General features: G+C 42.5%; 1 protein-coding gene and 1 long non-coding RNA gene across 11 annotated transcripts in view; both read right to left on the reverse strand.

The window, feature by feature from the left end:
* The window catches only part of LOC140593756 (uncharacterized), a 69,409-nt gene extending 56,671 nt beyond the window's left edge, over positions 1-12,738 (reverse strand). The window contains exon 1 of the long non-coding RNA XR_011994077.1: positions 12,566-12,738. This is a non-coding gene — a long non-coding RNA (uncharacterized lncRNA). The remainder of the gene's footprint in view (positions 1-12,565) is intronic.
* A 6,459-nt stretch (positions 12,739-19,197) lies between these two features.
* TAB2 (TGF-beta activated kinase 1 (MAP3K7) binding protein 2) overlaps positions 19,198-26,523 on the reverse strand; it is a 90,979-nt gene continuing 83,653 nt past the window's right edge. For all 10 annotated transcript variants that reach the window (XM_072718817.1, XM_072718821.1, XM_072718834.1 and 7 more), the window contains one exon: positions 19,198-21,249. In XM_072718817.1, coding sequence (XP_072574918.1) covers positions 21,107-21,249 — 143 coding nt within the window. In that variant the 3' untranslated portion in view covers positions 19,198-21,106. The remainder of the gene's footprint in view (positions 21,250-26,523) is intronic.

A 26,523-nucleotide genomic window follows, 5' to 3' on the forward strand; every position in this document is an offset into this window, starting at 1 on the left:
GTGCAGAAGTTTTTATTTTGGTGTACTCCTAATAGTTTATTTTTGCTTTTGTTTCCCTTGCCTTAGGAAACATATCTAGAAGCCATGTTACTACGGCTGATGTCAGAGAAATTACTGCCTAAGCTCTCTTCTAGGATTTTTATGGCTTCAGGTCTCACACTTAGGTCTTTAATCCATTCTGAGTTTATTTTTGCGTGTGTGTAAGAAAGTGATCCAGTTTCATTCTTTTGCATATTGCTGTCCACTTTTCCCAACACCCCTTGTTGAAAAGACTTTTTCCCATTGCATATTCTTTCCTCCTTTGTCAAAGATTAATTGATTATATAATTGTGGGTTTATTTCTGGGCTTTCTATTCTGTTCTATTAATCTAAGTGTCTATTTTTGTGCCCATACCATATTGTCTTGGTGACTACAACTTTGTAATAGAACTTAAAGTCTAGAATTGTGATGTCTTCAGCTTTGTTCTTCTTTTTCAAGATTGCTTTGGCTATTTGGGGTCTTCTGTGGTTTTATATAAATTTTAGGATTGTTCCAGTTTTGTGAAAAGTGTTACTGGCATTTTGATAGAGATTACATGAAATCTGTAGATTGCTTTAAGTACTATAGATGTTTTAAGACATTTGTTCTTCCAGTTCATGAGTGTGGAATATTTTTCCATTTCTTTGTTTCATCTTTAATGCCTTTCATCAATGTTTTATGGTTTCAGAGTACAGGTCTTTCACCTCTTCGGTTAAGTTTATTCCTAGATATTTTATTATATGTGCTACAATTATAAATGGGGTTATTTTCTTAATTTCTCTTTTTGCTGCTTAATTATTAGTGTACAGAAATACAACAGATTTCTGCACATTGATTTTGTATCCTGCAACTTTACTGAATTCATTTATCAGATTTAGCAATTGTTTGGTGGAGTATCTAGGGTTTTCTACATACATTATCAAGTCATTTGCAAATAGTGAAAGTTCTACTTCTTCCTTTTTATTTATATGCCTTTTATTTATTTTTGTTGTCTGATTGGTGAGGCTAGGACTTCCAGTACCATGATGAAAAAAACAAGAGAGAGTAGATATCTTTCTCTTGTTACTGACTTTAGGGGAAAAGCTATCTATTTTTCCCCAATGGATATGAGTTAGCTGTGGGTTTTCTTTATCTCAGACCTTTATTACGTTGAGGTATGTTTCCCCCTAACCCAACTTTGTTGAGGGTTTTTATCATGAATGGATGCTGTACTTGGTCAAATGCTTTTTCTGCATCTATTGAAATGATCATATGGTTTTTATCCTTTCTCATGTTGATGTCACTGTGGTTCTGATTTGCACTTTCCTGTTTACAGTGAGGTTTAGCTCTTCTCCCTTGAGCCTTGGCTGTCATGTTTTCCATGTCTGAGAATTGCCTGTTTGTGACCTTTGCCCATATAAGAGCCTGTTGCCCCTCTACTCTGTTCACACTTGCTGCCATAGCACGCTTCTAGAAAAGGCAGTTCTGACCAGGCACCCACTCTGTTTAGTGCCCCCTAGGCCTCTTGAAACTCCAAACTCATAATGTGGCCACAGACTTGCATATCCAGCCAGTATCTCCCACTGTGACCTTCGTGCAGGCCACACTCCCTTCCTCTCTCTGGACCCCAGGCTGCCTGCCCTTCTGTCAGCTCCTCAGAGAGACTAGGTTTCTCCTGCCACAGGGTCTCTTCTCTCATTCCCCACCTCCCAACCAAACTCCTGAAATTCTCCAAGCCCAGAACAGCATGGAACCTCAGGGTACCTTCACTAGTCACTGCCCTCCTGGCAGCCTCCCTCCTCCTGGATTCTCACACCCCACTCGGTGGATCTGAATTCTGAGAGTCTGTTTGTCTTGTTTATGGCAGGCCAAGGCACCAGGCATACAGGTACTAGATCTCTCCCCTTCCAGTTCTCCTCATTAAGCTGGTGCCACATCTTCTCCTCAAGCCCTTGCTGGATAAGGCGGGTCAGAGTTGGGAAGAAGAGATATCGTTTCTAAATATGTGAAGGCTGTAAGCTGTCACAAGATTTAAAAATACATATAATGACAAATATTTGCACCAAACCTGTCTGAGGTACCATACTTGCCATTCTCTTTCATGGCTAATGAAGATGACTTTCTCAGAATGTCATTAAATCTCATACACTCTGTGCTTCACAATAGAAAAAACCAAATCATGGTGCTGCATTATTGATACTAGACCAAGAGAGCCTGAAAAAATGCAGCTTTGTCTACCAGCTTGACGTCCCCCACCCAAGCTTTACTGTGATATTAGAACATGATATGAGTTTAAAACTACACAATGTGATGACTTCCTTCTCGTACACACTGTGAAATGATAACTATAGTAGGGCTAGTTAACACCTCTATTCCTCACGTATTTACCCTTTTTTGTTGTGTGTGTGATGAAAACACTGAAGATTTACTCTTTGAGCAACTGTCAAGTGTGTCATTTGGTCTTGTAAACTACAATCGCCATGCAGTGCATTAGATCCCCAGAACCTATTTCATCTCATAGCTGGAAGTTCATGCCCTTTGACCAGCATCTCCCAGTACTTACCCCCCTCCTCCTATTCCTGGCTCAGTTTCCTAGTTTGGCTTTTTAAGATTCCACATATAAGTGAGGTCATATGGAATTTGTTTTTCTCTGAATTATCTCCCTTAGACCAGATCTGTGTTGAATCACCCTGCTCCCCACTGGCCAGGAAGAGCACCAGTCTAACGGTCATGGAGCACCTCCCGTGGGAGCTGTCGAAATCCGCTGCTCTTTGAGAGTCAGCCATCCTTGGAGCTAATGGTGGAGGTGGGCGGGGGATTTGGCTGTGTCGGCCACAGAAATGCACCCCTCAGACCCCTCACTACAGGTAGCACAGATGACAGACAGCCCCAGCCACTCCTCTCCGGTTCACACCGTCCTTGTGCTAAGGCCCCTTTTCTGACAAGGTGCTCCCAGCCAAGGACGACAGCATGACAGGAGCACTCATTCAGACCCTTTCCTGGGATACAGCTCTCCTCTGTTCCACAACTTTCTTTCCAGGACTCTGAGCAAGGACTGAGGCTAGCTCAGCCCTCCTTCCTGCCCTCTCACCTTCAGGGGGTGAGGTGTGCATTGCCCTCTGGAGGTTCTCCTGCCTTCTCTGGCTTCTTTCTTCTTTATCCTTCACAGCTCTGCCCCCACTGCATCTCTCCCACATCTCACCCATCTTAGTATCTCCTTCTCATGGGACCTGAACCAACACAAGTGTTGCTGGGAGAGGCCCAAGGAAACGAGAGGCAGTTAAGGACTGGATGACTCATTCACTCTCTGGAGGGTGACAAGGCTACCCTTCTGAGTGGCCTGTGAGACACAGAGTGCCTGGTACGTGGTGGCAGCCCCGCTGCTAAAGATCCCACCAGTGGTGACCTGAGGAGAAGGTCCTGGTGGAGGGACCCATCCTTCAGATGGAAAGAAGGGAGGACAACGTCTACAGGGGGAGCAGGGTCAGCTGGCAACCCCCACACCATATTGATGCCTTGCAGAGAGATGGTAAGGCTCTTATGAGCAGATAGAGGCTGGGGGTGAGAGCCAGAGGGCCTCCTTACAAAGAGGCCTTTGTCTCCTTGTAGAGGAGGAACTGACACAGGCAAACAGGGAATGGAGGACCCAACAGTCACAAAGTCACAGCTCCAAAGACGTTTAAATACTTGGTCAAGGCAGGTCTGTCATGTTGCCAAGATCATTGCCCTGGCTGGAGAACCTGGCTCACAAGCATGGGGTGGGAATAACTGGGGGTGGGGGTGGGGGATGCTTCTGAGGATGTTGGCTCTGCAGACTCCCTCAAACCCTCTGGGCTTGCAGAGGTGACCAGCCCTTCCCTAGTGGGAAGTGACACTTCCCTGGGCTGAAGACGCTGCAGAGGCTTCTGTCCTACAGAGCCACCCTCAAACCTTCTCCTGCCTACAGACGGATAATTAGGGTTCAATCCCGGTGTAATTTGGTTGTATATAGACAGCACTTCACTAGGGAGAAAATGATTATATGCTAAAGGAGTTGCAAGAATTAGTACACTGCCAGGAGCTAGGGAGTATCCCCAGCATTGGATTTTGAGGAGCTTGATTAAAGGAGCTAGAATTTAAGATTGGATAAGCAGAATTTATTGATTGGGGGCACTTTGTTGGACACAGGATTTAATACCCTAGCAAGGCTTCCAGAGGAGGGGGCAAAGTCCTGCTGAATGGCTGATAGAAGCCTGGAAGTGTGGTGGCCAACACAGAGTGAAATGAAAATGCTTGAGTTGCCCCAGATGGTAAAGGAAGGAATGAAGAGACAGAGGAGAGTGGTCATGCTGGAAAGCATATCTTATATAAGGGTGGAAGACTTGCCAGAGAAAATGTTCCAGGGAGGGCTCTGGGGTTCCCCAAGGCCATTGGGAATGCACTGGTGACGGACCCAGCATTGCTAGGAAGTTCAGTGGTGGCTTTCCTCTGCCGCCCAGGGTTGATGGTAAAAGGGATGGCCACAGAGCTGGGCTCATTAATATTGGTTTCCCACCCCCATGAAGTAATAGATGCCAGTGGCAGCACTTACCACCAGAAGCTGGGAGGTTGCAAAGACTCTTATGACCAGCAAGAGGGAAGGGGTGGCCACGGGGACCTGGCCAGCAAGGAATCATATGGTTGCTGCTTTACATCTATAATAGAAAGTCAAGAATGGAAGAGAGAAAGCTAAGAGAAGTTGCCTAAATAAAGTCATGGCCCCTTCTTCGTTCCTGGAACAGAGTCTATTTTCAAATTTTCAACCCATTAACTGAAGAGGTGCCATGTCCCTGGGAAGAAGGATCCTCTAAAACCATGACAAATATATATAGTAATATTCCCCTAGTCCTTCCATAAAGGGACCTGTAGCCATTTACTCAGGTAACTAGATACTGGAAAAGGACAAAACCTAGACATTTGAAGGACTATGGACACAGGGTCTGAGTTGACTTTAACATGCATGATCTGAAGTGTCATTATGATGCTCTGTTAGAGATGTGACTCACTGAGGTCAGATGATCAATGAAGTCCTGGCTAAAGTCTGGTCCATGGACCTATCCAGTGATCATTTCCCCAGTCCCTGAGTATATAATTGGAGTTGATATACTTGGCAGTTGAAGTCACCACCACATTGGGTCCTAGGCCTATGGGACTTTCCCCTCTCATCCTTGCCACCTCCACTCCCTGCCAAGAAAGTAAATAAAACACAATACTGCATCCTAGGGGAAAGGTGGAGATTAGTAAACCCACTGAAGACTTGGAGTGCAGAGATGATGGTCCCTATCATAGCTGCATTTAACTTAGCAGTCTGGTTCCTGCAGAAACTGGTTGCACCCTGGAGACTGACCAGAGCCTATGGTAGGCTCTACGGAGCAGGAGCCCTGATTTCAACTGTTGGGTCGCATACGATACTACGCCAGAGTAATACAGGTTAACGAGGCCTCACGTACACGGTGTGCAGTCATTGAGCTGGCAAATGCATTCTTTTCCAATTAGGAAAGAGGATCAGAAACAATTTGTATTCATGTTGGATGGAAAATATTCATTTACAATTTTGCCTAAGGGCTGTGTTAGCTCTCCTGCCTTCTGTCAGGATGCAGTCTAAGGAATCCGAGCTGTCTGCAATGTCCACGGAGCAGCACGCTGATCCATTACATTGATGATCTCAGGCTGACCAGAGGGGGAGAGCAGCAGGTGACCAGTAAGCAGAAGGCTTGGTAAGAGGCTCACCAGAGGTAGGAGATAAACCCTGTGAAGTTTCAGGGGCTCACTTCAGTGAAGTTTTTAGTCATGGGCAGGGGCATGCTCAGATGTCTCTTTCAAAATAGAGGACACACTGCTGTTATGTTACATCATCTATCACAAAGAAAGCACAGTGCCTGATGGGCTTCTTTGGGTTTTATTTTGTTGTTTTAAAAGATTTTTAAAATGTATTTTATTAGAGAGAGAGGGAGAGCACAGAGGGAGAGGGAGAAGGAGAAGCAGCCTCCCCACTGAGCAGAGAGCTAGACGTGGGACTCAATCCCAGAACCCTGAGATTGCGACCTGAGCTGAAGGCAGACGCTTCACCGACTGAGCCACACAAGTGCCCCTTCCTTGGGGTTTGGAGGCCACACATCCCATACAAATACTCCGCCAGCCCATATACCAGGTGGTATGAAAGACTGCCAGCTCGGGTGGTGTAGGGATGGGAAGGGGCTTTGTAGCAGGCCTAGGAGGCAGTGTAAGCAACCTGCTGCCTGGACCATAAGGTGTTGTTGAAGGTGTCAGCGGTGGAACAAGAAGCAAGATAGGACTTATGGCAAGTCCCAGTGGGAGAATCACAGCACAGACCCCCCAGACTTGGGAGCAAGGCGGTGCTAGCCACAGCAGAGAATTATACTTCTTTTGAGAAATAGCATCGGGTGTTACTGGGCCTTGATTGTGGGGCACCAACTGACCATGCATCTAGAACTGTCTAATACAAGCTGGGTTCCGTCAGACTCATCAAATCATAAAACTGAATGGACCCACCTCAGTTCATTTTTAGGTGGAAGCAATCCACCCAGGATAAAGCCCAAGCAGGACCAGAGGGCACATGTAGGCTACATGAGCAGGTAGCCAGGCCCCACGACACCAGTGGGACCCAGCTCACACTTACGGCCTTAAATGGGAGTGGGTGGGTCCTGTATGACCAGCAAAGGAGGAAGAAAAAGCCCAAGCTTGGTTTATGAATGGGGTCAGTTTGGGGGTGGCCCAGTGGTTTAGGGCTGCCTTCAGCCCAGGGTGTGATCCTGGAGCCCCGGGATCGAGTCCCACATCAGGCTTCCTGCATGGAGCCTGCTTCTCCCTCTGCCTGTGTCTCTGCCTCTCTCTCTCTGTGTCTGTCATGAATAAATAAAATCTTAAAAAAAAAAAAAGAATGGGGTCACTGTGGTATGTGGGTGTGAGCTGAAAATGCAGGATGGCTACATTATGGCAGCCCTCAGGGTGACCCCGAAAGACAACAGAGAGGGAAAATCTTCTGGTGTGGGGAGCTGTGAGCAGTGCACATGGCCATCCACTTTGAGCCGAAGGAGAAGTGCCCTAAGAGACTAATACTGATCCCTGGGCAGTAGCCAGTGGTCTGACTGTCTGATGAGGTGCTTGGAAAGAAAAGGACTGCACAACGGGAGGAAAGGAGGTCTGGGGTGGAGGCATGTGACGGCTATATGGGAGAGGGCGTGAAATAAGGTTTTTGCATCACACATAATGTGCACTGGAAAGCATCAGTACAGAAGAGGCGATGAACAATCAAGCCGACAAAATGACTCAGCCAGCTGCCATTGGTCAGGTTTTGTTACTGACCCCCTGGGACTGGCATGATGGGCACACGATGGAGGCTAGTACATGCCCAGCACAGAGATGTCCGTTGCCAAGGCCAACCGAGTTACTTACTGCCTCTGCCTGGAGGCTCTCAGCGCTGGAGGCCAAAGTCGAGCCCCTGATGGGTCTAGTCCTTTTCTTTAAGGACAGCCACCGGCCTGCGGGGGGTCGACGACATTCGACCCACCCTGTCTTGGAGGGGCCAGGGTTGTTCGCAGGCACCTGCTCTTGCTGGGGCTGCCTGCCCTGCCCGAGAGCTTCAGCAGCGTCCTTGCTGGCGCTTCCCGAGGGCCTCACCCACCACGCACAATCCCACGCGGCGAACGACACAAGGTCGTCCCCACAGCAGGTCCTTGGGCCTGGGGTCGCTTGTCGGTGGCGCCGGCCCACGGCGGGGCGGCCCAGGTGAGGCACCTGCCAGCGGGAGCATCACCAGACCCCGCGGCCCTCGGGAGCAGCTGAGGCGCCCCAGCGACCGGGCCTGGTCCTCCCTCCGCGGGTCCCCGAGCTGCGAGCGGCCGTGCGGCGGGGCCTCGACCCTAGTGTGGGCGGGGGGCGGGCGGGACGGGCCGCGCTCCTGACCCGCGTGGTGGCGGGAGGCGGCCGCGTGGACCGGTGCGCCCGGGCAGGCCCGCGGGGGGGCCCCGAAGACCCGCTGGGCGGCGGAGGACCCGGCCTGGTCCTCGGGCGGGGGCGCGGGGGGCGGGGGGTGCGGGGTCGGCGGGGGGTGCGGGGTCGGCGGGGGCGCGGGGGGCGCGGGGGGTGCGGGGTCGGCGGGGGCGCGGGGGGTCGGTGGGGTCGGCGGGGGGTGCGGGGTCGGCGGGGGCGCGGGGGGCGCGGGGGGTCGGCGGGATCGAGGCCCCGCCCCCCCGCCGCCCTCCCCGGGCCCTCAGGCCCAGCCCCGGGGCGCGGGCTCCCCGCCACCCCTCCCCCTCCCCCTCCCCCGGAGCCGGGCCCCTCGCGGCGCTTCTGGGGGGGGGGGGGGCTGAGGGCCTTGAACGCGGACTGCGGGAACCAGACCAGCGGGCTGCGAACCGACATGGATGCTGCTTCATGCAAATTCAGCACATCGCTCCCGGGGTTCTGGGGTCTCGGACGGCTAAGGTCGCGGTCCGTGGGTCCGTCCGTGGGTCGGTCCGTCCGCCCGGGGCCCCGGGCACAGCTGCCGCAGTCCGCGAGGACGGGGACGGGATGGGTCGGGCGCGGGCGGCGGGTGAACGCCCGACAAGGCCTGTGCCCGCGGGCGCGAGGTGACACCTTCACGTGCCTTTCCAGGCAGTGCCGCCTGGGATGAGTTGAGAGGGGCGGGTGTGGGGATGCTGACGGCTCCCCTGGGGCCCAGGACCCCCATCCCCCCCCCGCGGCTTCCTCCGCTGGACCTTGGAGGCCTGTGATGGACATCAGGTGCCTTGGAGCCCACCAGACCGTGTTTGTGCTGCCTTTGGGAATTAATCGAGACTTTAATCCTCTGCTCTCTGCTCATAGTTTCTTTTGAACTGTGGAAAATATCAGCCCTGTAAGAGAATAGTTCTGAAGGGAAAACTGAAAACAGCTTAAATTTCTCTCTGTCAAGTTTTTTCCGGGTGAGCAATGTTTTTGACTTAAAAATGTTCCCTTGTAATTATGCCTGTGTGTGTATTCGTGCTTTTCTTTTGCTTGACTTCCATTCTGTTCATTCAGCAGTCAGGAACGGTGCCACATAGGGCTCCGCTGATGAAAGACGCCCTCGGGATGTGCTTAGAAAGCAGGAACGCGGAGCCCCAGGAAAGAAACCACACGGGCGGTTTCCCAGTGCGGCGTTAGGCGGGGAAGAATCGACTTTTTGAGATACCCTCCATACCCCTGTCCTTGTTAAACAGAATATGGACTAAAAGACAGCAAGAAAGCAACAACTACAAAAAACGATGCTGGATTTGGGAATCCATCCAACTTAAAATCAGATGCTGCTCAGCATACCACAAATGCAAGATCCAAAGAGTGCAGTATTTAGAGCAAAATGTACCAGCGTTTGGGAGCTGCAATGTCAGCGCGGCTTACCTGATTATTTCCCTTTCCACCCCACCTCACCAGTATGGCCACGAAAACCAGTTCTGAAGTGATTAAAAGCTGATGTTCTGAGCATTTAGTAACATCCCGTGACTAACAAGGTTCTCCACTATACCACAAAAGCAGAAGGCAGAGAGCACTAAACTGTAGTTTTCAATAAAGGTAATGTTTGCTCACAGAAGTTTATTCTGAGTTTGAGCATATGCTATTTAAGAGGGAATCTGAGAACAAAATATATATGACAAGACCACTCTCAAAGCAATTGGGCAACATATAGAGAAGGGACATAATGAAGCAGATGGCATGACAGTCCAGAGCTATGGGAGAGCCCAAGAGTATCACTGGGTCTCACTTACTGTTACATCACCCAAACCCAGTATGTTTAGCACATAGCATTTTTTGAATGGATAAAAAAGAAATAAATCAATTCTAAATTTCTAAATCAAGGTTTAACTGGAGAAAGTTGCTTGGGATTTGTCAGCATAAGATACTGCATAGTGAGTATAACCAGAGACATTAATTTTACATATAAGAGAATTACTAAAATTAAACATATATCTTAATGAAAACATATTTAAAGCTGGGAAAACTAAAGGTGGGTAGCTCCCTGCAGAATTCTACTTGTACTGCAGAGTTGAAGCTACCAGAAGGCCAGAGGCTGTGCCTCCGTTGTGTCCATTCCTGATGCTGGTGACTATGGAACATCAGATGGTGGCTGTATGGGTGTGTGAGCACCACCAGAACAAGGTGGCTCTTCCCTCCCCAATACTGAACGATCCTTTGGAAGAACCAGAAGAACCAAAGTACTAGGGTGGCACTGATTTTGGTATACGTATGGCACAGTTCACTTGGCCTCTTCACAGTGCACAAGTATGTACCAATTTCACACAAGATGACAACACAATGCTCCTAAACACAGGATGACTTCATGCAGTTATCTTAATTCAATAGTTTTACAGTTTGAGAAGAAGATCAACCAGATATATTGGTCACCAGATATATATAGTGGTGATAGAGAAGAATTGGTATATATACTATTAGTAGAAAGTTGTAAATCAAATACAAGTCAGCAACAGTGTGAATAATAGAAATTCCCTGTTTGGATGATGTCTGGAGTCTTGAGCGTTGGATATGTCAAGGTTTTACTTTATGCCTAATAATTCCTAAGGGAGCATCTGTTGGTCACTTGTTTTGTATTTTTGCTTTTCCACTTACTTGCCTTTCTCATGGGTGTTTGTTCATCGGCATGGGGGAAAGGTATTGAAATATATATCAGATGTTTTCCCTCCCAAGGCTTCTTTTAAAACAAATTTACCATTTTAATTTATATATAATAAAAATACACTCATATAAATTGCACAATTTTATGTAACAAAAGCATCCATTTATTTTTTAATTTAAATTTTGTTAGTTAACATATAGTGCAATATTGGTTTCTGCAGTAGAATTAAGAGATTCATCAGTTACATACAGCACCCAGTGCTCATCATAACACCTGCCCTTCTTAATCCCCGTCCCCTATCTAGCCCACTCCCCCATCTCCCTCCAGCAACCCTCAATTTTCTTTCTATTGCTAAGAGTCACTTATGTCTCATTTCCCTCTCTCCTTTTTTCCTTTTCCCCCTTCTTATATGTACATCTGTTATCTTTCTTTTTTTCCCATTTAAAAAAAAAAAGATTTATCCATTCAGTTCAGAGAGAAAGCACGAGAGAAGCAGAGGGAGAGGGAGAAGGGAGGCAGATTCCCTGCTGAGTGCAGAGCTCCACGCACTGCTCAATCTGAGAAGCCAAGATCATGAGTGGAGCCAAACCCAGGAGTTGGATGCTTAACTGACTGAGCCACCCAGGAATCCCATCTATTTTCCTTCTTAAATTCCACATATGAAGGAGATCATATAGTATTTTTTTCTCTTATTTTACTTAGCACCATGCACCCTAGTTCTATCTATGTCATTGCAAATGGAAAGATCTCATTCTTTTTTATGGCTGAGTAATATTCCATTGCATCCATATACCACATCTACTTTATCCATTCATCAGTTGATGGACATTTGGGCTCTCTCCATAGTTTGGCTATTGTTGATAATACTGCTATAAACAGTGGAGTTCATGCACTGTTTCAAATCTGTATTTTTATATCCTTTGAGTAAATACCTAGTAGTGCAATTGCTGGATCATAGGGTAGTTCTATTTTTGACCTTTTGAAGAACCTCCAAACTGTTCTCCAGAGTGGCAAAATGCATACACTTCTAAAAACTTTCTTTTTTTTCTCTCTCTCTCTTTTTCTTTCTTTCTTTCTTTCTTTCTTTCTTTCTCTCTCTCTCTCTCTCTCTCTCTCTCTCTCTCTCTCTCTCTTTCCTTTCCTTTCCTTTCCTTTCCTTTCCTTTCCTTTCCTTTCCTTTCCTTTCCTTTCCTTTCCTTTCCTTTCCTTTCCTTTCCTTTCCTTTCCTTTTCTTTCCTTTCCTCTCTCTTTCTCTTTCTTTCTCTCTAGAGAGAGCAAGAGTGCATGAGAGCAGGGGGAAGGGGCAGAGGGAGAGGGAGGAGAATCCTAAGCAGGCTCCACACTCAGCACAGAGCCTGGCTTGTGGCTTGATCTCATGAACCTGAGATTATGATCTGAGCTAAAATCAAGAGTCAGATAGATGCTTACCTGACTGAGCCACACAGGCACCCTCAAATGCATCCATTTTTAAATGAGTTTTGACGAATGCAAATACCCATGGAGGGTGCCATAATCAAGATGTAGAACATACACATCACCCCAAGAAAGTTCCCTTGTGCCCCCTTTCAGTGAATCCTATTCCACTGCTTCTGCACACAGTATAGTTTTGCCCTTTCTATAATGTTATATAAATGAAGTCATGCAGATGTACTCCTGTGTCTGGCTCCTTTCACTCAGCATAGTATTGAGATTCATGGATATCATTGCACAGTATTTATTGCTTTTGAATGCTGAGCATCCCCAACAGAGAGGCCGCAATCTGTTTATCCCTCACCTATTCAATGTGGGTTGGTCTCTACTTTTTGGCTACTACGAATACAGCCACTGTCCATGTTTATGGACTTACATTCTCATTGCTCTTTTTACTTATCAAATCAAGTACACTCTTAATCTTGCTTCACAGCATGATTCAAATGACTTTTCTTTCCTGTACTCACCTTTCAGCCATGTGAGGTTACCCGCAGATCTCCGTGGAGCCCCTGTGGTTTCTGGGATCTGCCGGGGCTTTGGATCTCTGTGTTCAGCACTTGCCTTATGTTCTGTAAGTCCTATAAAGTCATCACAAACACTGAATTAGTAAGTACTAAACCACTGCGCCTAGGGCAAATACATGGTGAGGTTCCCACAGCCTCTGGTTGCGATTTCATCAACCAATTGATACGTGCCCTTGTTTTCTGTGTTCCTGTTTAATGTGTATTATTGACTCATTAACACTGAACTCACAGGCCAGGACACCATGACTTATGCCTGAACAAAGTGCATTTTCTCGGTGAGACACATCACAGTCTGCTTGCGCTCAGGAGCACTACACAGCACGTCAGCACTATGCTTGGGATCATTTTAAACAGCAAAATCACTGAGAAGAAAGCACACAAGTGCACAAAGCGTGGCACTAACTGAACCGTAAAAACAGACACTTGTTTACAGTAGGAAGGCTGGAGCAAGAAGGCAGAGCACTGGCCCTTTGACCTCAGCTGGGAATGTGAGAGTCAGGAGACTTGGATTTTTCACCGGGCTGCACACGTCCATGAATGGCTATATAGTGAGCAGGCAAATTCACAGGCTACGGGATCTGAGATTGTGAGGATTGGCTGTGCGTGCACACTTATTTCCCCTTTGAAGCTCTAAGGCGGCGACTTTCCCTCCCTTGTCAAGTAACACTGCCTGGCTGATGGCAGGAATGTGCTGCTGGGAAGCATTTGAGGGAAGTAGCTGAAAAATAAAGCCATGCTAGGTCACTGAGTTTATAAGGTGAACTTAAAATTTGTTGTGCATCTGCTGAGTGCCAGGTTCACGTTGGGAACAGGATGTGCAGTGGCGAGCACAGGAAGAGGCCTTGGCCTCGCAAGTTAGAATAGGATTAGGAAGACTGGCAAAGGAGGGAGAAGCACGAGTTGAAATGTAAACTGTCTACTAAAATAATAAAGATGATTCTGGAGATCGAGAGCTGATAACTCACTGTAGCCATCTTGGAATAAGTAGGAATAAACATCGATTTGGTTAAAAGTGGGACTGGAGTTAGACTGCCTGATTTGAAATTCTGGCCCTGAGTCTTACCAGCTGTGTGACCCTGGGCAAGTCACTCAATCTCTCTCTGCCTCAGTTCCTCAACTGTGAAATGGGGATACTATAACATCTACCTCTTTGGGCTCTTCTGGGGATTACATGAGTTCCTATTTGTAGAGCACTTAGAATAGTGCCTCACAGAGTGAGGCACAAAGCGCATGTTGGTCATTATCTAAAAAGATGCATAGCATCCAATTTGCTGAAGAAGTAGATCCTGTCAGATCAATTTAATTATGTTTGTGAGAGAAACAGGTAAATGGAACATGAGGTAGTTACATCTACATGGAAAATGCAGTCTTGGCCACCCAAGATCGTGAGATGTTCTGACCCCACAGGACTGAACCACGGTTGGTCCTGAGGCTAAGAATCGGCACAGCCATTCTGCTCAGTCCCTTGGTGAGTGACATACAAACCTACTGAAAAAATGCCCAGATGTGTAGAGAAGGATTAATTTAGGATTCTCTTTTCAGTAAACACTGAGAGAGAAATTAAAGTTTAATCTAAAACACTAGAAAAAGTGTTTCTATAAAACTGTCAACAGCCACGAGATAAAAGCACTGATGGAATGAAAACAGACAACAAAAGCAAAGAGCAGGGGGAGTGACTGGATAGCATCCTTCTAAGGTCATCTAGGTTCCATAGAACCACTCTGAAAAGGACAGGCAGGGTGCTCTGCTGGTCACCCCCACAGTAAGAAATCTCCAATGCAAAAGCATAAGACATGCAAGTGCCAGAAGACAAGCATTAAGCCCATTCTCTAAGTCAACCAGGATGCCCAAGTCCCCACATCCCAGCATAATTCCAAAAAATGGTTAGAGGAAGCTAGTCCCTAAGTGAAAGTGTATGAGGAACAACTGAAGGTACTTATTTTGTCTAGAGAAGAAAAAGCCAAAATGTTACTAAGTTGTACTTTTTGAGAATGAAAGGGAATTTCTCAGTATCATGCTTGTAGAAAACTGAGAAAGTAGAATCAATGAAGCTCCTTACAGTTATAAAATCCTTTTACTTGTGGATGGATGAGTCTGTCAAAATGCTATGAAAATGAAAGCCTTGTACAAATCCAAGGAAGTCTCAAGATCTCTGCACTGCAGCAAATGTAGATTCCACAGCACAGATGCTCAGAGAAAAAAAAATGACAGTTGGCCTAAGGTTTTCAGCGAGTCCTGCTTATTCTTTATTTCGCTTGTCTTAGAATGTGGGGGCCATTTGTTTCGTGTAATGTGAACCCATTGCATTTAGCTGTAGGTTATTAATGGTTGTGAACGGTAAGTTTGTGGTTGAGAGAAATGCAAGTGGCAAGTTTCAAAAACTTTGCTGTCATGTTTTTGCCACTTGATATTAAATATAATTATGCATTTTTTTATTAGGATACTTCAGTCTTAACAAAGAACACCTATCAATCATTGCAATGAGATTGCACGACTTGCTTCTCAGTCACTTAGTAGAGGGTGGCTGCCTGGGTTAGCAGTGTTCTAAGATGTGTAGGCTGTCTATGAAAAGTATCTGGTTCTTCAGCATATGGGTTTGTGAAATAATTCTGTTAAAACCCAAAAGGTAGTAATAGACTCCAAGCCAATTTGTATAAAACGTACACTTGTTTTACAGCATGCATCATATAGGCAGTCTGGGTCCTTTTCACCTTTCTTAGAAAAGGGGAGGAGAGGGTTATTACATCCTTAGCATTCAATTTTCTGGTTTCCTTCTTCTCTTGATTAGTCTTCTCAGGAAAAAAATTCTTCCACGTCCTTCTGCTTTGTGAGATTAAAAAGAATTGAGGGGTGTTTGGGTGGCTCAATCAGTTAAGCATCTTCAGCTCAGGTTATGAAATCAGGGTCCTAGGATCAGGGTTGAGCCCCACGTTGGGCTCCCTGCTCAGTGGGGAGTTTGCTGCTTCCTCTGCCTACCCCCAACCCCACCCATGCTTTCTCAAAATATTTAAAACATTTGATCCTCATGATGTCTAAGAACAAGCAGCCACTCAAATATCCGAATCCAAGAAAAGGCAAAATTCAAGCTTTCAAGTAAAATTGGATATAAATCAGAAACCTCCGTTTCAAATGCCAATTTCTATATTCCCACAATTTCCATAAGGTCTCTACTTCTCTATACTCCTGCAGAACCACACAGACGATAACGGAAACATCCCATTAATTAGTTACATTTACATATCCCAATAGTATTGTGCTATCTCCCAGTATTTAAAATGCAAAGCATTCCTGGCCTGGGAATCTTCAACTATTGATCCAATGGGAAAACATATACCAAATTCAAAATGGCTGTACCCATTGATTAATTTGGAATTAAGAGAACTGGTCCTCAAGAATCATTTACTGTGGAGACACAAAGGGCTCCTAATACCAACTCTGTCAGTAAATGGACAGGTCAAGGCAGCAATAAATGCCACGTGGGCACAAAATATAGCAAGTGCTACAAAAAGTACAGTTTGGGAAGGCCTCATAACCTTGACCCCTGACCTGATCCTTCAAGGTTTAAACTTAAGTAGAGGAAATGGGACGGATGAAAGTAACTAGTGGGGATGTGCAAGATTAAGGGAAGTGAACAGGCCAATTTAGTTGAAGAGTATTGTCAGAAAGTAAGAAACCGTCTTGAAGATGTGGGCGAGAGGCTACAGAATATTGTAAGTAAGCCCAGTCAGCAATGGGGAGACGATAAAGATCTCCAAACGGGAGCGTATGGGTGTGGTCTTCTAATCCCAATCCTAGCTGCACTGGGCCAGGTGAGAGTTAAGAAACTGGAGGCAGCAGAACCACTTAGAGCAGTGTGGAAAAGGCACTGAGCTGCCAGGAAGTGATGGGTGAGCTCACGGGTGGGAGTGTTTCCCTCAAAAATCTCTGGAAAGCACTTCCATGGTGAAACTACTATAGTATTTGTTCTCTGTGCTACGAGGATCCATAAACATTTTTGGAATGTAGTTGGGATCAGAGGAAGGATGTATTCCTGCCCTAAGGGGTGAAAAAGGAGGCTAAAAGAAGGGGACTGGTAAAGAGAGAGAGGCTAGAAGAAGTGTACCTTGGTCAATTTTAGGCTTAAAACAAATATGCTAATGTGCAAACATTGGAGTAAGTCCTTTGAAGAATTTGTTATACTCCATCATAAAATGTACATTTATTTTTTAAAAATATTTTATTCATTTATTTATGACAGGCAGAGACACAGGCAGAGGGAGAAGCAGGCTCCACGCAGGGAGCCTGATGTGGGACTCAATCCCGGGTCTCCAGGATCACGCCCTGGGCCAAAGGCAGGCGCCCAACTGCTGAGCCACCCAGGCATCCCTGTACATTCTTTAGATAGCTGGACATACAACAGAAATATAAACACACCTGATCTTTAGGTCAACCTTTGATAATTTTGTAATTTTTGCAAAGCAACTAACCTTTTGACATTAAAAGGCAGTCACTGGAATACCAAATCTGGTCCACTGAGATGTCCCTAGACCAATTTAGACAAATAACAGCAAACTTACCGTTTCATTCACTGATACTGTTGAGAAAAATGCATCAAAACCATTCATTCAAAAACATAGCCCACTGTTTTAGGACAATGAAATTCCTAGTGAGAAGGGGTTGGCTCAGCTAATTTCACATTAATGTCCTCAGTGCTCCTATGAGGCCAGTTTAACATAATTAATATAATTATCTTCATTTAACAACGAAGGGAAATAAAAGCAAAGAACTCTCCCAGGGTTACAGGGTAAATGTAGGGAGATGCCTGAATTGGATTTCAACTGTGCTGATTAGTAAGACCTGAGTGGTCCACCTAGGAAACAAGGTGCCATGGTGTTAAAAATGCAAAGGCACTGAATATAGAATTGATGAATCACTATATTCTACATCTGGAACTAATATAACATTGTATGTTAACTCTACTGGAGTTTAAAAAATAAAAAAATGTAAGCGCTTTCATAATCTTTCTAAATAACTAGGCAAGTCAAACTATTATAATGTAACACAACAGTTCTATTTTTGAACCTATAATACAGGAATCTGTAGTTGCAAAGACAATGCATTACTGATCATTTTTGTATGACACTCCCTTAAAAAAACCAACCAAAACATACTGTTTTTTTTCCCACTTTTAACAAATATAAAGCTACAAAACTGTGTTTTCTTTAAAAGTCTTTTCTCTCAAGTTGCCTTATTTTCAGATGGAAGCAATAAAAATTAAAATGCAGCCCTGAACCATTTCATCTTCCAGTAATATGGATATAATAATTGTAGCATCTAAAAACTGGTGCCAAAAATATGTTCATTTATCATAGAGAAATGTAAGTATTTTGTAATATTATAAGGGAGACTATGCATTTTCTAAGGCAGTAGAGCCAACTTCAATTACTCATAGAGGGGATATTACACCTTATGCCATTCACTTCTTAAACCCATCACTGCTCACTAAACTGTCCTAACAATATTCAACCAGGATAGAGGTAATTGAAATGTCAGTAAAGTCTGCAATTTATTGTGCTTGGATCAAAATATGTTTGAAGTTAATGGCTAACATAGTTTTGACTGTCTATGGATAGGACTGTCTGCATAATTTAAATTCTCCAACATAAAGTCAATTAATATTAGGCTGCAGATTGATCTAGATCAGTCATTTAAAGAAGTGGAAATTTTACAAGAAAAAATCAATTTTCCTATTTCCCAGAAAAATCTGCAATACAACATGCATCTTTGCATTATGTATTAGTTATAATAGCACATACTGGCCACTATTCTGTTAATACAGAAGTTTTCCTGAGAAGTCAAGTTACATGAACTGCCAATTGCCCACCTCCCCCTTACATATAGAGAATATCTGCACCCAAGGATAATTAGTGATGAGAAACAGAAGTCTATCTTTTCATCTGAGGTTCTTAGTACCTATAATTCTATTTTAGTATAATTCCTGAAGGTGGTTTCCAGACCACCAGATTCATATTCCTTGGCAAAGAGTATTTCTGTCCCACTAAGTTTAAAAGACCAATGGAGGCAAGGTAGGTCTTTCTACAGTCATGGCAAAGAGACCAGCAAATGCTACTCCACCTTTTTCAAGCTCAGAAAAACCAAGTTATGTCTCTTGAAAACTCTTAACATAGAGGTTCTCTTCAAGAGAAGCACCACTGGGATCCTCAGCATCTACACATTATGGAATCAAACATTGTTAACTGAATGACTCCTCAGGCCAAGTGACCCCAAGATATCCTGTTTTCAGTGAGGTAAGCTTTAAAAACCCAAAAGAAATGAAAGGAGAAATAATAAGTATGAAAAAGCAATATCCTTTTGGGGAGGAGATTCAGCTGAAACAATGGTCACTCTCTTCCATTAGTTAAAAAGCCTGGGGGAATGGAGAAAAATAATCCAAGAAAGGCAGCTGAATGCCATGATGTCACGAGAAGACTCTAGAGAATGAGTTTTCTCTGATTTCAATTAACTATCCAATGTTCTGCTGAGGTATAAATTGTCTTCTATCCCACAAACTTTAAAAACAAGTCACAAAATCCAAATTAGAATATAAGTTTTTTAATTTTTATAAATAACTTATCTGTTACAAAGATAGTTTACCCAGCTAAATCACAAAACCATCAACTCAAGATATCCAAATTACGTTTTATTAATAAAACAAGTAAAAACTGATTTATCAATCTTCACATAGAACTGCAGATGAAGCTGAAAAACAAGGCCTACTTTTAAAACAAAATGCATCAAATGTAAGGGCTTTGGGTCTATGGTCTAATTAACTAGGATTGTCATATTTCTTCCCATATACAAGATGCAAAGCCTGGAAGTCACGGCTTTGACATTCATATAGATCACTTGTAATAATCCTGCTTGTATAACAAATATCCATTTGCAGACATTTACAATGGGTGACAGTCAACATCATCTCCTACCTTTTGCTACATTTCAGCACTTCCCTTAGCCCCATTCTAAGCACTGATATATAATTTCATAATTCTGTTTTTTAAACGCATACTGTTATTTCCTTTCTTGATTTCATTTAGTTATATACATTCCCGATCATCTGAATATTTATTTTCCTTATAAAAATATATCATCAAAATAAAGAGATGCTTGAGGTTGCTTCAGTGTTCAAGTTTGCTCGTTTTTTTTTTCCAGCTTTCCTTCAGTTGTCCTAAATATGACTAGCCTCGTTTTATAAATACACATGATACTGCCACCAAGTCAGGTTTAGAAATGAATTGCCCCGACAGTAAAGCATTTAAACTTCTCCCCAAACCAGGGCTGTAGGTAACTGCTGCTGTTGCTGGTTTTGAAAACTGTACTTTCCCAATAGTAATCTCTTGTGAAAGTTCTGTGGGACACCAGGCAGATGAAGCAAGCTTAACCTGTTGCTCTGTCAGTGGGTTAAAAATATCTTTTGTTTTAAGCTTCCCTGTGGAAGATCAGTGTGTCGTGCCACCCACTGCTGAAGTCGGCAGATATAGTGTGACTTACAGACAGAAGCCTCGTAGTATCTCCTGCAATGCAGTGTGCAGCATCTGCATGTCTTCACAGAACAGCGGTACTCATGAGGGCAAAGTACAGAATAAGTAGAGGAAAGTTATTTTGTGCACAGTTTCATTTCATTAATGCTTTTTTATTTTAAGGCACTGCTTCTCTCAGGTAAGGCTTAAAAAGGGACATGATCGTGCTTAATCACTAAAAGGAAAAAAGAAAATTAGTTAACAAAAGACTATTACACTATACATATAGAAATATAAGAAAATAATAAAGAAAAGAAATCACTTAAAGCAGACTCGAGAGATCTGTACAGTAGGAAAAGCTTCGGGATATTTCACTGCATGTTTGTACAGACAATGCATGCTGCTTTCCTTTTCATCTTTAGACCCCAGATGCTGGCTTCACAGAGTGGAGACGTTTTCAGGGAAGACAAAGACGAGGCCAAGAGTACCACAGATTCATGGAGTTCTTCCCCTACCCATTGGCACCTTGCGGCAGCAAACAGTTTTTTAATAGTTATACCTTGTTCCTTTTCTTCATGTTTGTAGTGTTTCACCGAAAGCTTTCAAAAAAAAAAAAAAAAAAAAGGCCATCGTTCTATTCCTTCCTCCTGTCAAAATTCAGTAGTGACATGAGGGGACAAGGTATTGGGCACACCTAGGCATTAATATATCGACAATTATCCACAATGGGCTACTGGTAACACTGTACGTAGTTAGGCAGTGGGCAACCAAGTCTCTCAGCAGATTCCCTCATGTGATGAATTTCAACTGCCCATGACATTAGACTGAGGTATTATTAGCTCTGTGGGCTGACATTTAACATTAGCACACACCATCTCGTCACACCTTCAATTTGACAAAATCCTATGTAGCAGTGAAACTTTTCCCCTGATGACAGACTAGTTTCTTGAACTTCCAATGTGGTTTTAGAGCTATAGTGCCTTTTGGCTCAGAAATGCCTTGGCATCTCACACTGTTCACAGCGGATTAAGGCTGGATGGTTCAAAAAAGTACAGGCAGTACAATTCCACTGAGCCCCCTCATCGTCTTCTGTGTCTTGAGTCTTTGGTGTTTTGATGGTGGACCTTTGATCTGTAAGGAAGCAAACGAATTATTTTAGAAGCAAAAAATCACAAAGTCATAAATTACTGGCAACTTTAAGCACCATTTGGATTGCAAAGCATGAAGCAGCCTGTTTAACCAAATGATGCAGCTAGCTGAAGCTGACACACGTGCTCCATTCTCACCAACCTCTGGCGCTTCTCTGCTGGGGAATACCAACATGGAGGTGATGGGGTCCCCTCACTATCTCCTTCAGGGGGAAAAGAGCATTCTTTTCTTGAGTTGATAGCAGGAGAAAAGGGGAATCAATCCATATGGGAACCAACAGCAAAGATTCCCATGTCACCTTGAGACTGTGAAAAATGTCCTACTACCATACAGACAGTGAGCCTACTGAACTGAACTTAGATTTTTGTTCCCCACTGAAGAAATATTTATATTTGTTTTCTATCAGGAATGGATGTTTTTGTTAAATGTTCTCTATCTGCTAAAAATATAAGCCTCGAACAACACAAATTAAAAGAGAAACATGAGCTAATTTCTAAAGTCTTAACTATATCTCAATAGTAGACTTCGGGAAGTAAATCTGTGTAAAAATTCTACCTTACTTTATTTCTTAGTTTAGTTTGAAATCATTATTTATTACAGAACAGTAGAGGTTGAGGGCTGCAAGAATGGAGTTCTGCTCCTGGCTCTGCTTCTCACTCTTCTTTGTTCTCTGATCTTAGATAAACCACATACCCTTCAGGTCTACTCCTTCCTAGAAAGTGAAGCCACTGCAGCTTTGAGGCTGATGTTCTACAGTGTTTGGAAGGATTAACATAGCTTAAATGTAAGGGATAATTACATTCCTCTTCCAAGGTTGTGCCTAAGATGAAAATTACATTTATGAAACTACTTTTTTTTGGAAGGGAGCAGATCCCATTAGAAATTTAGGGTAATATTCCTACAAATTAGTTTGGGGAGGTATAAAAAAATGCAGCATGCATTGCTAGAGCCCTCCTGTCAAGGTTAACCATGTAAAGATTCAAACTATGTTAAAACACTGTATATTAATTTGCAAATTCCACCTACTCCACTACTCTACTGAGTTGGTAACTATATAACTTTTCTGTTAATTTAAAAGATAAACAGTAGGTAAAATAGAGAAAATCAAGCTTTTACAACAAATCTAAAATAATTAAGTGATGTTTGGCATTCTGACCTATTTAGCAGCACTATTATTTACTGAGTAGTCCAAAGGAACACTTTATTGCAAAATTGTCAATCTGAGGAAATAGTCACAATTTTTAGGCATCATGACCATTTTTGACACAGGCAAGAGCAACCTGAGAGTGCTATTTATACAATAATTTTCTTTAAATTGAGTAATTTAAAAATATCTAGTTAGGGCTCATTTAAATAAAAAAACTTGAAAAATTGAGGGTCTGATAATACTAGTTAAAATAAATAGTTAAAATTTTGTTTTGACTTTTTACCATATAAATTAATTTTATACTTCATACTTGGGAAACATTTTATAGGATGATTGTTTTAATCCGGGCCTCCATCCTACTTACTAGAATTTTGGTCTCACTTAGGTGTTAGAAACATTCCCACCTGGCACATTTAAAAAAACCGTCTATCCTTTTTAACTACAAAGACTTTTAGGAAGGTAGACTACTTGTATTAACACTATTATTAATATCTAAGGTAATCAGCAGGAGACCTACAGATTTTTTTTAAATGAAATATCTCCAATGGTTTTCCTATGTCTGCACAATCTCATTTGGTATTTAAACTTACAAATCTTTTTATTACAGATATTTGGAAACCAGAATTTAGAGGAAGTTAGATTGTAAAGAATGGCATGTGATTTCCACACTAATTTTAGCTATTTAAAAAAATAAAACACTGCAGTGTAAAGCAGAACTGCAAAATCAGTTCTAACTAAATAAACCTCTACAAATGAAACTAGTAAATTCTCTATTTTAGCCTGAAGGAAAAAATATTTGATTCATATTTCTCCAAAATAGCATACAAGCTTCTATTGTTTCTGAAAAAGCTTTTAATGGGTTTTTTCTTTTTTTCCTTTTTGGGGTAATAATTGCCATATTTCATAGTATTTGACATGTTATAAACTTTTTAAATTGAAGTATAGTTGATGTACACTGTTGTATTAGTTTCAGGTGTACGGCACAGTGATTCAACAACAATGCTATATGTTATACAATGCTCACCACAATGTAGTTACCATCTATCACCATACAAAGTTATTACAATATTATTGACTATATTCCCTATGCTGTACTTTTCATCCCTGTGACTTATTTTATAACTGGAAGTTTGTATCACTTAATCTCTTTCACCTAGTTTTTTCATTTCTTCCCACCCCAGTGACCATTAGTTTGTTCTCTGTTTATTAGTCTGCATCTGCTTTGTTTTGGCATTTTTTTTATTCCAAATATAAGTGAAATCATATGGTGTATTATCTTTGACTTATTTCACTTAGCATAATACTATCTAGGTCCACCATGCTGTTATGAATGGCAAGATTTCATTCTTATGGCTGAATAATATTCCATTGCACACCCCTCTCCCCCCCACACCTTTATTCATTTATCTATCAACAGACTCTTAGGTTCCTTCCGTATTTTGGTTATTTTAAATAATGCTGCAATAAACATAGGTGTGCATGTATCTTTTCAAGCTAGTGTTTTCATTTTATTTGGGTAAATACCTGGCAGTGGAATTACTGAACTGTGTGGGATTTCTAATTTTTGAGGAAATTCCATCCTATTTTCCACAGAAGCTACACCTATTTAAATTCCCACCAATAATACACAAAGGCATCCCCTGTTCTCCACATCCTCATCAATACTTGTTATTTCTTGTGTTTTTAATACTAGCCACTCCTGACTGGTGTGAGGTGTTATCTCACTGTAGTTTTGATTTGCCTTTCCCTCATGATGAGTGGTACTGAGCATCTTTTCATATGTCTGTTGGCCATCTGCAGGTCTTTGTTGGAAAAATGTCTATTCAGGTCCTCTGCCCATTTTAAAATTGGGTTATTTGGGTTTTTTTGGTGTTGAGTTTATAGGAGTTCTTATATATTTTGGATATTAATCTCTTATCAGATATATGGTTTGTGAATTTCTTCTCCCATTCAGTAGTTGCCTGTTCCTTTTTTTTTTTTAAAAAGATTTTATTTATTTATTCATAGAGATGCAGAGAGAGAGAGAGAGAGAGAGAGAGAGAGAGAGAGGCAGAGACACAGGCAGAGGGAGAAGCAGGCTCCATGCAGAGAGCCTGATGTGGGACTCGATCCCGGGACTCCAGGATCATGCCCTGGGCTGTAGGTGGCGCTAAACTGCTGCGCCACCGGGGCTGCCCCCTGTTCCTTTTATTGAGGATTTCCTTGCTGTGCAGAAGCTTTTCAGTTTGATAATTGCTTTTGTTTCCTTTGTCTGAGGAGATATATCTAGAAAAATGTCACTAAGGCCAATGTCTAAGAGATAACTGCCTGTTTTAAGAATTTTTTCATTTCAGGTCTTACATTTAGGTCTTTAATCCATTTTGAGCTTATAGCAGTCTAATAGTCTCAATTTACTGAAGAAACTATTTTTTTCTCCATTGTACATTCTTTCCTCCTTTTTGTAGATTAATGGATGATATAAGTGTGGGTTTATTTCTGGGCACTCTACTCTGTTTCATTTATCTATGTGTCTATTTTTGTCCCAGTACCGTATCTGAAATCTGGGACTGTGATACTTCCAGCTTTGTTCTTTCTCAAGACTGCTTTGGCTATTTGGGGTCTTTTGGGTTCCATACTTTATTTGTTCTAGTTCTGTGAAAAATCCCATTGGTATTCTGGTATGGACTACACTGAATCTCAATGTAGATTCCTTTGGTAGTACAGACATTTAACAGTAACAATTCTTCCAATTCATGAGCATGGTATACCTTTCCATTTGTGTTGTTTTCAATTTCTTTCATCAATGTCTTACAGTTTTCAGAGAACAAGTATTTTTTCCTTCTTGGTTAAATTTATTCATAGGTATTTTAGTTTTCTTTCATGCAATTATGAATGGAATTGTCTTAATTTCTGCTACATTGTTGTTAGTGTACAGAAATGTAACGGATTTCTGCATATTAATTTTGTATCCTGCAACTTTGAATTTATTTATTAGTTCTAATAGTATTTTTGGAGTCTTCAGAATTTTTTTTTAAAGATTTTATTTATTTATTCATGAGAGACACAGAGAGACAGACAGAGAGGTAGAGACATAGGCAGAAGGAGAAGCAGTCTCCCTGCAGGGAACCTGATGTGGGACTTGATTAGGATGCCAAGATCATGGCCTGAGCCGAAGGCAGACGCTCAACCACTGAGCCACTCAGGTGTGCTTTTTCAGGATTTTCTACATAAAGAATCATGTCATTTGCAAATAGTGAGTTTTAATCCTTCCATATCAATTTAGATACCTTTTCTTTTTCTTGTGTGATTGCTGCAGGTATGAATTTCCAATTGAATAAATGTTGAATAAAAATGTCAAAAATGGACATCCCTGTCTTGTTCCTGATCTTAGAGGAAATGCTTCCAGTTCTCCACCAATGGTTACAATGTTAGCTATGGGTCTGTCATATATTGCTTTTATTTTGTTGAAGTATGTTCTTTCCAAATACTGAGTTTTTATCATGAAGAGACTGAATTAGGTAAATGCTTTTTTTGCATCACTTTGTTAATATGGTGTATCATGTTGATTGATTTTAAACCATCCTTGGATCCCTGGCATAAGTCCCACCTGACTATGGTCAATGATCCTTTTAGTGTATTGTTGAATTGCATTTGCTAATATTTTGTTGAGGATTCTTTGATCTAAGTTCATCTGGGATACTGGCCTGTCATTTTCTTTTTTTGTAGTGTCTTTGGTTTTATCAGGATAATGCTAGCCTTGTAGAATAAATTTGGAAGTTTTCCTTCCTCTTTTATTTTTTGGAATAGTTTAAGAAAGATACTAACTCTTCTTTAAATGTTTGGCAGAATTCACCTGTGAAGCCATCTGCTCCTGGACTTTTGTTTGTTGAGAGTTTTTTGATTCCAGATCTGATTTTGTTATTAGTAATAGGTCGGTTCAGATTTTCTGTTTCTTCAGTCCTGGAATAGTGCAAATTTATTTCTAGGAATTTATCCATTTCTTCTAGGTTGCTGAAAGCTTGGCTTGAAATTTTTCATAGTAATCCCTTATAATCCTTTGTATTTCTGTGATGTTGGTTGTTACTTCTCTTTCATTTCTGTTTTATCCACTCTCCTTTTTTCCTGATGTG

The sequence above is a fragment of the Vulpes vulpes genome, chromosome 1, assembly GCF_048418805.1.
Source record: "Vulpes vulpes isolate BD-2025 chromosome 1, VulVul3, whole genome shotgun sequence".
Lineage (NCBI taxonomy): Eukaryota > Metazoa > Chordata > Mammalia > Carnivora > Canidae > Vulpes > Vulpes vulpes.